The following is a 12,474-nucleotide window of genomic DNA, read 5'->3' on the forward strand; positions in this document are numbered from 1 at the left end:
AAGTGTATGTGTGTGCGTGTCCATAGTTCAGCTGAGACCGTGTCCTTCGGCCTATCAGGCTAAGTAAACAGTCCTCCAGCCAATCCAGGTGTCCTTGCATGGGATGGGAAGAATAGCCGTAACACAGTCGTTATCAGGGAGTGATTGTTCGGCTCCAGCCTTGGGCCTGCAGCTGGCGCCGTAATGGGGATCCGCAATGTTCATGTTGATTTTGTTAATTTCCATGCGAGCAGCCCAGGAGAATTTTCAGGCTGCTCTTTAACACTCCGACGCTGGTCTCTCAATCCCGTTGGAGAGTCGCGAGCCTCCCCATGATGGTATCAAACTTCTGTTCCATGGTGTTATCATTCTTTTGATTCTGAGACCTCACAACTGCAGTGATCCGTTCCGCGATGTCTTCCAACTGTCGCTCAAGGGTCTCATTTTGAGCAGGCCTCTCTCTGATGTTTCCCCCCATACGCTCAATGGTGTTGTTTTGAGCCTTCACAGCAGCTGCAAGCGTCTCCAAGGTGTTGACCATATTACGTTCATTGTGAGAGGTTGCGCCTCGTTCCATTTCGATTCCAGTGGGCAGCCTTGGGGGGGTTTGAACAGCCGCTTCCGCTCTCTTATTTCTCCGATAAACCAGGGCTAAGCCAACTCCGATCAGCATGAACCCTGTTATCACGGTTCTGAATAGATAGATATCTTCAGCGTCCTCGATCGACAGTCCCGCCAGGCACATGATCCTCCAGTTCTGCCACCCGTCCATCGTGTATCCGGCAGGGAAAGTCCCTCCAGGGCACTCAGGCTCTCCCGAGCCCAGATTTCTCGTTGAGAAAAGGGTGTCAATAGCATTCAGAGACCAGTTGATCAAATCCATAATTCTCTTTTAGGTTTTAGAGAACGACAGTGGGAGGCTATTCCAGGGAAAGTAATGCACACAAGACAAGACAAGGACATAGAGGCTAAGCAGGGAAGATAAGGGTGAGGAGGAGAGGAGAAAAGTGCGACCGCCTTCGCTGAGAGCTGAAGAAGAAATTACGAGTTAATTAGCACCAGAATAACTGGAAGACAGTGAAACAACATTAAGGTTTTGATTAGGTTTGACACTAATCCAGCTAAGATCCTGGGTTAGGACCTTCAAAGGGATTTTTTGATCTTCACATCCTAGGAGTTTTGTAGGAAGGAAGGCTCCACTATTTCTCCTCAGCATTCTGCGTGTTGCGTAAGCACTTATTGGCCATATCTGATTGTTAACTTGTTTCACAAGTTATTGAATTCAAGAGTTAATTTTTAACTCTTTCCAGTCTTTGCCATAATTTCTTAATGTGTTCAATTAAGCAATGAAAAGCACAACTATGTGTGTTAATTAGCTTATTCAGGTTCTATTCAAGTTGAGTGAAATCATCTTAATTCCAAATGATTCACAAACTCCCTTTTTGAAGCTGTGCATAGATTTTAGAAGATCGGCTTGTCCTTCTTCCTGACACAGAAGTAAGAATGTCTCTCACTTTTGCATTGTTTGCATGTCTTTTGAGCTTGGGTAGATTAGGTTAGCAGGTGTGTTAAGAGCAGGGATATTTACATTATGACTAAATCTCTGCCAGACCCAGCAGATCTGTCAGAATGGTCTGCATCACGCATTACTCACTTTCTCTCTCTTTGAGGATTGTTCGATCATTGAAAGGCCAATTGCTCCAGCAACAAAGCCGAAACCCAGACTAAACTATCTACACAGATAATAATGCTTTGTTCTTTGGAGAACTCAAAATGTAACTACTGCATATGAAAAACCTTCAGGATCTGTTAAGGGGATGATGTCCTTGGACATACTGATTTGATTGACACACACTGGTTGTTTTTTTGTTGTTTTTCTACTTTGACTATAACAATATGCGCTTTGACTTTATTTTTCCAGGTTCCAGGAGGTGCTGCTGAGTGGAGACCATGTGACCTCTGATGAAGATTAAAAGGCAAATGTGAGAGAAGAGTCAGCAAAGCTCCTGTTTTCCTTCTACCAGCTTTGCTTTTATGCTCTGAGTCATTGAATTGAAGTTGAGAAGATACAAGAACTGGCTGTTTGTACCAGCTAAGCTCTAGAGTGAGAGTTGACAGCAGCACCTATGCCCTGTATTTTACTGTGGGCTCAATACGCTGTACCGTCTCTTCATCTCATTTCTTAATTTCTTTAATTTTATAAAGCGGGTTTATTCACATCTGCACACTGTTTTTGTTATTTAGGGGGTTTTTTTGTTCAGGAAATAATTTAGTGTGACGTGGGAGTCGTGTCAGACTAGGATACGTTTTTTGGGGGGGGGGGGGGGTTTAACAGTAAGAATTTGAATTATGTAATAAAGTGTTTGTTAGTACTTTTGTTGTTTTGATTTGTTTTTGTTTTTTTTACTACTTGAAAACTACTTTAGCTAACCCCTAGTTATTTCTATTTTAATTTCAAGCAGGCTTGCAATTGTTTTTATGGTCTTCAGCAGTAGTTCTGCAGGCTTTCTGAAAGTCTTACTAGCATCCTGTTGCAAAAATGCAAATTTTGTTTTCACTCTTCTAATTGAAACTAGAAAGACCCAAAATGGAAGACTGTCTGTCATGTATTTACCTCATCAGAGCCCAGGCCTCAACATTACTGAAGTGGTGTTGAATCATCTTCACAGACAAGTAAAAGGCAGCCAACATCCAAAAAAGAGCTCTAAATGTCTGTTACGGAGCCTGGAGACTAGTTTGCCTAAGAGAGCTCAGCTTCATTAATTAATAATAACTTTTTGTTAAGCATAAGATTAAAGTAAATTAATCCCCCCCCACACAGACACATTTTCTCAACATATATAACATATATAAAACAGTAAAATATTAACAAAATAAACTATTTAAAAAATAGCAGAAGAAGAACGAAGGAAAAGAGGGGCACTGATCCTTTAGTAGCCAATAATAATAAAAGTGCAGTAGCCATCAGCGTGGCACCACATCTCACACAGCTCCAGCAGTCATGTGACTACGACTCAGTTTAACAGTAGCAAGCTTTCAGTCTTTTTGTGTCCAGTTTGGATACAAGAAACAAAACGAACGACAAACTTTTAAAACTGTAATATTAATGAATAAAAAAATCTGTATTTTGGGAATAAAAGCCAAGTTTGTTGTTTTATTTTTATTTATTTATTTTTGTTGACTTTGAGGTACTGTGACCTTTCGTTAAAAAACATATTTTTAGTATTATTTAAAAAAAATAGTTGAAGTTCATGCGTGATTATGCCCTTGCACTTGTGTAATAGAAACAGGACTCAAAATAGTATTTTGATGCGTAATTAACATTTTTTTAACATCTGTTTTTAAGGTTTTGGGGTTTTATAATTTATGCAAATAGGTCTTTAAACTGTCACAGACAGTCTGCCTGCTGGTAACAGTGACTGTATTTTGGCAATGATTGAATATCAACCGATGACTGTACAAATCACTGTTATGTGTTTTCTACAGTCAGTGATACCAACAGGCGGCGCCATTAACCTGATATAGAAGTTGCTGTACCCGGACTTATTCAAAGGACGGACACATGAAACGGAAGCAACATCATCGCTTTTCCGGCATGCTCCTAGTTGAAGAGCAGAAAGGCGCCTCACTGCGATTTTTTCCACGATGTCTGTTAAACTAAATGCGCTAAACAGTGATTCTTACATTGACATTAGCCAATACAGAGACCAACACTTTAAGGTAAATGAGGAAGTGGTCTTTAGGAAGGCGGTGACTTATCGTAATTTACGGGAATGTAAATGTAATGTGTCTTTTAGCTAACTGTTAGCAAACAACAAAGGCGAGCGGTGCTGTGTAGTGGAGGTGGAGGTGACTCGGGAACAAACAGAACAGCAAAACACATCTCTGTATTTTAACCTGGCCTTAAAAACTCCTGATGTTGTTTTATGATGCTTCGTTGGGACTAAAGCGTGGCTAACTTATAACTTAACTCCTTGCTTCAACACAGGTCGTTTGAACGCTATAATGTCAACTTATTGAGAGCAATTTTTTTTAAACATTTGTAACGTTGCTTGTGCTTTTAGGGTAATCGCTATGATCAGGAGAAGCTTCTGAAGCAGAGCAACACTTTGTATGTGGGCAACCTCTCCTTCTACACCACCGAGGAGCAGGTAAGACACAAAACCTTCACCAGTTAAAGTAATAACTCGGCTTTATTGGAAAGTTGCTGAATTTCTTCTTCAAAGAGACCAATATGATGGGGAAAATTGCTGACTGAGCTATTAATACATTAGGAGACTCATTTATAAAACAGTGCATGTGATCTGTCTTCAAAACAAATATAGTTAGTCAAATATTGTCCTATAGTTATGCCAGCAAAACACCACTGGCATTACACATAAGCTTCAAGTGTTTATATGGAGCAGGTTATCTACTAATTGGAAGATTGTTGGTTTTCCTAAGTATCCTTGGGCAAGATGCTGAACCCCAAGTTGCTTTCCCCAATTGTGTGTGACTGTGCGATAGAAAGTGCTTGTATGAATGGATGAGTGAGCCATGTTGTGTGCCTGACAAAAGTCATGTAAAGAGTGGCATTTTAGCTGTTTTGAGCTTCACAGCAGCTTGACACTTTCAGCAGTACTGCACTCAAGCTGTCTTTGTGTTCAAGGGTTGGAAAATTTGATGGAAAAAAACTGAACGTCAATGTGTCGCACATAAAATATATGTCAAAAAACACATAATAGACATATTTTCAGTGTTGATTTTTCTGATAGTTTATCATAAGAGAAGTCCCAGAGTTGGAAAATTCACAGAAGATATTTTGTTAAATTTTCTCAAGTTTTCTAACTTTTTTTGCCACTGTGAACAGGTACACGAGCTGTTTTCTAAAAGTGGAGATGTCAAGCGTATCATCATTGGCCTGGACAAAATCAAGAAGACTGCTTGTGGGTTCTGCTTTGTCGAGTATCCTTCAAAAATATTTAATTCATGCTAAAAGAAACTGTCAGTAATTTGACTGCCTTCAGAATAGGGCTGGGCGATATGGCCTAAAATCCATATCACGGTATAATTTTAGCACGTGTGGTAACGATATATATCGCGATATATTATTTTCTTCTGTATAACGTATTTTCCACACTATAAGGCACACGTAAAATCCTTTAATTTTCTCAAAAATCGAGAGTGTGCCTTATGTATGACCTACTGACCTCGAACTGATTTTGGCTGCAGAAATCTGTTAAATGTTTTAGTGCAACTTTGGTAAGCCGCACTGCTTGATGGATTGTCAGAGCATTACGGCTGCCATAGTGAGGAGCTTCGCAGAGTAATCTGGGTCCAAAACTCCGTCCCCTTCAGCTCCCAAAGTCAAATGAACACAGAGTTAAAAACGATCTAAATTCTTTCATCTTTAATAAAATCATCAGCATTGCTGCTTTACCAGGTGTAACAATTAAGTTTAACATCCAGGCTTCCATGAAAACAGAATTTATTACATTTAACGGAGTTACAAGTTAACAGGAAGTTAGCTCGCTAGTTTCCACCTAAACATTTCATACCATGTTCTGACTGAGAGATTTTTGAAGCTAATTAAAACATACAGCTCTGCTACCACTTCCAACATAAATGAAGACAGAAAACTAAACAGCAGTGGTGTTTGCAGGGTTACTGAAGTTGGACTACCTGGTATATAATGTTGTGCTACGTGATTGCTAGCGACACAGCTATGTTAGCATAACATTAGCACAGTGAAGCTGGAGGATGAACGCCAACTTTTTTCCACTCGATAAAAGTTAAAGTGAGGGATTCTGGTGGTCAGGGACAAATGCAATCGCATAGCAGGATGCTATACACGGGCCAAACTTCAGTCAGAACAACTGAGATTATTCATCCACAATACGAGGTTAGTTATCAATATACTGCAACAACATGGGAATAGAACAGCTGCGAGAGAATTCAACATTAATGAATCAATGGTACGGAAGTGGAGGAAGGGCAGTTTTTGGCTTTCCTCATATTCTAAAAGTGCTTCATCTCTTTGCTATGACTGTCGCCCGGCATAATTTGCAGATGATTATGGTTGAAGCCGCTGCGATGCTTTCAACCAAAACAGGCACAGCTTGATGACATCATCAACATGCGGTAGAGCGGTATAGTCAAAATCTCTATCGTTGGCCATATTTATATCGTTTCTATCGTATATCGTTTCTATCGCCCACCCCTACTCCAGAATCCCCTTCAGAAGTTACCAGAACATCATGAATTGCACGTGTTGTGCCTTAACGCTGTCCCAGATACTACACCCGTGGAGATGCAGAGCATGCCATGCGCTTCATTAATGGCACACGGCTGGATGACCGCATCATCAGGACAGACTGGGATGCCGGCTTCAAGGAAGGAAGACAGTTTGGTCGTGGCAAATCAGGAGGACAGGTGAGGGTTAGGATATGAGTACTTTAATAAATGGAAGCAACCTGCTGTGGATGCCGACTGCTGGTTTATTTATTTATTTTTATTGGAGCAAACTACAAAGCTTAAAGTTAGTTCTGTGAGTAACTGCACTCGTATTTGAATTAATCCAAAAAGATATTAACCCACGACTAAAGTAATGTTAAAGAACATTGTCGACGTCTCTGATCTGGGCTTTAGAGCTCAGCTCACTGGTATAATTTAAACACTTAGTTGTTCATCTTGTTTATTTGAACGAAATCAGCCTCCAATAGATCATGCTGTTGTGATTCGAACCCTGCATAACCTGCAGTTTTATCACTTTGATAAAAATATTGTTTCAGTTTAGTTTTTAATGTTATGGGTTTTGTTTTTTTTACTGATTGTGAGATAAGAGTTTTTAAACCTCTTGACTGGGGTGCACTTTGTTACTAAACATTCAGATCAGCAACTTTCAATTCAATTTTATTTATATAGCCCGAAAAACAACAGCCGCCTCAAGCCGCTTGTCCAGACTTCAGTCCAGAAATGCTTGCGTCTGCTTTTCAGATCCATATCATATCAGATTTGTTTCGTTTAATGCGCCTTATCATCCGGTGTGCCTTATAGTCCGGAAAATACGGTATTTTACTCATACAATTCATAAATGAACTCACCAAAGTAGGGACACTTAATTGGTGATTGTAGTAGTTTCCATTATGTTGAGAGCTCAGGTTTGGCTGATGCTTTTTGCCTGATTGTCATCATCATGACGATCATTGTCTATCATTGAACACTTCAGCAATCTCTGCACTGCAGATATTTTGGACAACAACATAAAATACAGCATACTATGACATTTGAAAAATGACACATACTGAAATGGCATTCAAAAAATCAATACACTTTATCATGGCATTTTAATACACCAGTATGATATTTAGAACTTAGAAAATAAATTATGCATGAATACCCATGGCCTTTAAATAGATGGCATTTCCGTAGTAATGCATTAGCAAAATGAGCTGGTATATTATGCTGTTAACAAACACAACATAACATAATCATGTTTTATTTTGTCGAGCTTTCTGGGAGCGTAAACATGGCAGCAAATATTGGGCAAAGGACCTGATTATTGTTTAGATTTTCCTTTCCTACAAACACCCAGCAGTATGACTCCTGAAAATGTTTGTGTTGGAGCGTAAAAGTTTAGTCTTGGTCATTGAGAACAGCTCATTAACCCTTTACAGCCGATCGGAGCGGACACGCTCTGTTTTGCGTAACTATTTTTAAATCCCAGTAGCACTGCAACCACGTAAGCTAGCGCAAAAATTTTTTTTGCATATGAAACCGGAGGAGTTGTACTCACATCTTATGCCATCAGCTTGTCCTAGGTCACAGTTTCCTTCCACATATAGCTTTGCAAAAACTGCATAAAAAGCGCTTGCAGGAACAAAAACATAATATTCCAGAAACACGCTGTGCCGGTCCGATCAGCTGTTCATAACACTTCCTACGTTGGAATAGACGTCAGCGCGAACTTTTGCATTTCCGCCATTACCTGCCCGAAACCGGAAGTGACGTCATTTTCGCGGAAATGTAGTCTTTTTTACTATCAGGCCCTCAGAGCCTATACTGGTCTTTTTAAAAGTTATCTTTGACTTTATGACTTTCTGTGTCGTTTCTGGGATGCTTAGGACTCATATTGCACTGCTGGAAATAGTTTATTTTGATGCATATGCTGCTTTTTTGCAAATTTGCAGTATAATATTTATTTTCGTTTTTCCTGCAGTGTATAAAAATTGGTGTATTTCAAAAATAAAACTATGAAGACACTCAAAATAAATTTCCTGTGGTGGGAAACTATTTTGTGCAACTTTTTTGTATTTACAGTTTTGAGGGATAAGCCTCTTAAATTACTCCAACTAGAAATATATGTTAAAAAACAAAAACGATTTTCAATTTTTTTTGTAGTTTATTGCACTTTTTTGCAATTTATGTAATTACTATGCACTTAATGAATACATATTATTAAAATCTGGGCTATAATGGTTGTATTGATGTATAGCAACTTGAAATGCTCCCAAAAATGGCTCCACAGCAGGTAAAAATATAATATAAGCTCTGGCGGACTTGGTTCTATGGTAGGTCTTAAAGGGTTAAACAAATGTCACGTTAAAGGTTGGAGTGATGAGAAGTGCTTCTCAAATGGTTGGATGCTGATTTTACAGGGTTGGGTAGAGTGTGTTAGTCTCAGTTGAACAAGTGATTGATTTATACTCTCTTCCTTTCCCCCCCCTCTCTGTGTGTTTCTGTGTGTAACTGTGTAGGTGAGAGATGAGTACAGGCAGGATTATGATCCAGCGAGAGGCGGTTATGGTAAGCTGGCTCAGCAGCATCGACCCACAGAGGTGCGCAATAGTTTTTAGAATAAAGTCCACAGCAGTCTGCCTGGACTACAGAGTCCCAGCTGTCAGTCCTGCTCCGGATTAACTCTCCCACAAGGTCACAGCAAGCTACCACAGATCATCTGAATTTTGTCATGAAAGCCCTGTGCAGCAGTCCTGCTCGGACCACTGGATCCAGGTGTGAGCAGATGTTATTTATTTGTTTTGGAGGCTTGGTTTTTGCTCTGCCCACCTCTGCGACTAATATACCTGCCATCTGTCTACATGGTTGACATGTGATATTTGGTGATGTTTATTATCCTGTGTAAAGAAATGCCATTGATTTTCCTGCAGGCTGGAAACCCTCTGATAAAGTTGTCGTCTTGATTTTCTGTGTCATGTTCAAATAACAACCTGAAATTTTGAAGATGTAGTCTGCTGTTCCATGTTTGAAACCATGTCCAAAACTGCATACTTTTTAAAATAAAGTCTTGTTTTTTTGAAAGTTCATGTCATTTTGTGGAGTCTGTTTGATTAAACAGGTCTTTGCTTAAATCTTCGATCTCTCTCAAATACGGCTAAAGAACAAAATGTAGCAATGTTTGATTCCTTTTCCTCTTTGTATTTTGGCTGTTTGACAAATGCTAGTTGATGGAAATAAGCTGTAAATACAAATTGTGTAAAGTGTCCACTTGTGTTACTGTCTGCTGTATGCTACTTCTCCAGTGTGGAGACATGAGAGACATACATTGTTATTATCTGTCGCAGAAAGGTGGTTATATATATATATATATATATATATATATATATATATATATATATATATATATATATATATATATATATATATATATATATATATATATAAAATATCTCTTCTCTTCATTGTGGCACCTGTCAGTGGGTGGGATATATTAGGAAGAAAGTTAATATTTTGTCCTTAAAGCTGATGTGTTAGAAGCAGGAAAAAATGGACAAAAATAACAATGTTAGTGAAAAGGGCCAAATTGTGACGGCTAGCTTAGTCTCCAAAAGTGCCATCGCTTGTGGGGTGTTCCCGGTCTGAAACGGTCAGTATCTACCAAAAGTGGTTTATGGAAGGAACCATGGCGAAGCAGCAACAGGGTCATGGGTGGCAAAGACACATTGATGCATGTGGGGAGTGAAGCAAGGCTGTACGCAGTGTGTAGCATTGGACAATGTTCTGCTGGGAAACCTTGGTTCATGCCATCCATGTGGCTATTACTTTCATCAGGGCAGCATAAGGGGGACCAACGCAATGTTAGGCTGGTGGTCATAATATGAGCGTAATAAAATAAAGGAAATCCAGCAATAAAAGGAGAAGAAATAGTACATTTTGGATATACACTTTAAACCCATCACCTCCCTACACTTTTATACAAACTAAATATGGAATAAACACAAACAGTTTGAAAAGCTCAGGATTGTACAGTCCTCACTCTGCCTGTGATTTTAATATTGCAAGTTTTAATAGGTAGTCAGCTGCTCTCTTATCTCAACGTGAGATGTGGAGATGAAGCAATTAGCAAAGCAGAATACTAGAAATTAGCTTTCTCATTTTGCCCTCACCACCAGTTCCTACATCACATCCTTTCAAGCAGGTTTTGAAAATGAACACAAGATGGCAGAAGAGGAGGGTGGAGTTCCTTGAAATAATGAAGGGCAGAGAGACTGAAAAGAATACAATTTCCATGTGAGCTTAGGTTGTTCAGAGTGACGAGAGCGTAGAGTTAACAGTTTAAACACGTACTTGCACTTTCCCCCCCTTTTCTTTCACTTTCATAGCCTCTTCCTGGGGACTCCCCGGGAAAAAAAAATCCCAAACAAACAAAAACTGTGATTCCCAATAGGAGGAAGTATTTGTGGAGTTGTCAGAGTACTTAGGAAGACTGTAGAGTACTGAGTAGAGTATCTAAAAATAAACAAAAGCAGTTAATGGCTCAGCAAAGGTCAGTATCAGACAGAATTATAAACTCATTATGCTCCATTTCCATCTTTGGTCTGACACTGCGTCTGCTATCAGTAGTAGAGGTAGAGTAGAGGTAAGTGAAAAGTATTCAGCAAGTTGCTCAGATTGTTTTTGGCAGATGTGCCTCACACTCCGGCAGTGATTAGTTAACCCACTATGGACAGGTCTATTGCAGTTTAGAATCACCAGTTAACCTGACCAAGACCTTCTTGCTGTGAGACAGTAGTGCTAGCCACCCTGCTGCTCAAGGAACCAGTTGTCTTATAACCCATTTGGACCCAGGCATAGATAAGCAGCAACTGTGCCAGGAGGTCCAAGAGTATAATGGCCCCCAAACTGCATACCCATGCCCCACATACTTTATAAGTTGTAGGTGTCTCTGTTTCAATAATATCCCCACACTAAGATGCAAATATAAAAAAAGCTAAAAAATAAAGCAAATATTAAACCAGATGTAAAACGTGAAACTAGCCATCCCACACATGATTGAATACTGTAAACAAAAAACAAACAAACAACAACAACAACCTAAAACTATAGGCTATGTAATACTACTGAACAAACTTTTTTGAAATGATGAAATCTGATGCATGAAGAGACAATTTGATAGAAAAGACTCTTTGTGTGGCAGCGTAAATGTAAAAGTAGAATCAGACTGAATTATAGGCGCCTGTTTGTCTCTGTTGCACACCTTTAACCTGTATCTTCAGGCCCTTTTGTTACGCTGCAGGTGGAGTTTGAAGTTGAAGGAGGTCTGGCCTTGACTAATGGATTGTAAAAGGTTTTCACTCTGTCCTCAGTACCACAGAGAACCTGTTCTTATGTGGATTTTCATGCTTTCCATGAAAACTACCTTTGTTATAATTTGGGCATCATATATCACATTTTTTGCACGCTCGATGAAAGGTGTTAAAGTATTTTATTTTGAAAGTTCCATCTGCACTAACCATTTCGATCTAGATTGTGGTTCAGTGTTGTGTTTAGGTACCTGGAGACTGGCTAAGTCACTGTTTCATTTAGTGAATGTCTTGTCACACAGATGGATTCAACTCCAGTGTCTTTGAATGTGGCCGGCATCAGTGGTGCTTGTTCTGCTCTGAAGCCACAGTGTGTTCAGTGTAGCAGCACATGAACCAATTCTCCACCTACTCCTGATTCTGGTTGAAGTGGACCTCCATCTCTCAGCAGCTTCCAAGCCTGCAGGCAGGAAAACACAGCACATGATGGCCTGGTGGTTATCAGTAACCACACTTTTAAAAAACGCTTCATTCAGGCTCAACATGTAATTTTTAATGGGGTCAGATTATAGTCAGAATTAGCTAAACATCGTGTTATTGAGAGGACTGAAATGCATCACAGTCGCCTGCTTTTTTCTCATTAAGAAGAACATTCCTAAGACAACCTGTCGTTGGCAGGTTGGAGTTAAAGTCAGATAATGTTTCACCATCACAATTAAGAGCAACAGCTCTCAACACCAGCCTTTGGAGTGGGAGACAGCGTGGTTATTAATTCATGATGAGAGTGGTTCATGGATAAGCAGTCAAACAAACCAGCATAAACTCACTCATCTTTAAGCCTTTCTAAGCACTAAGTGTTTCCAAACCCCTGTCCACATACTTTCACATATGTCTTCTGTATGTCTGTTTTTAATTGAAGTTAGTTTAACCTCACGGAAACCTCAGTGTGAAGCTCTCGGTAACATTTGAGAAAATA

General features: G+C 39.5%; 1 protein-coding gene across 1 annotated transcript; it reads left to right on the forward strand.

Annotated features, from left to right (window-relative positions):
• The first annotated feature begins 3,542 nt into the window (after window positions 1–3,542).
• Window positions 3,543–9,281, forward strand: ncbp2 (nuclear cap binding protein subunit 2). Its single transcript, XM_085387200.1, has 5 exons — window positions 3,543–3,699; window positions 4,044–4,130; window positions 4,829–4,923; window positions 6,252–6,390; window positions 8,715–9,281. Exons 1-5 carry the CDS (start codon window positions 3,625–3,627, stop codon window positions 8,811–8,813), a joined length of 495 nt encoding a protein of 164 aa, XP_085243326.1. The 5' UTR covers window positions 3,543–3,624; the 3' UTR covers window positions 8,814–9,281.
• Window positions 9,282–12,474: the final 3,193 nt, after the last annotated feature.

This window comes from Rhamphochromis longiceps, linkage group LG17 (assembly GCF_057381845.1).
Source record: "Rhamphochromis longiceps isolate RC_006_pf linkage group LG17, R_longiceps_female_GT1.1, whole genome shotgun sequence".
Classification (NCBI taxonomy): domain Eukaryota; kingdom Metazoa; phylum Chordata; class Actinopteri; order Cichliformes; family Cichlidae; genus Rhamphochromis; species Rhamphochromis longiceps.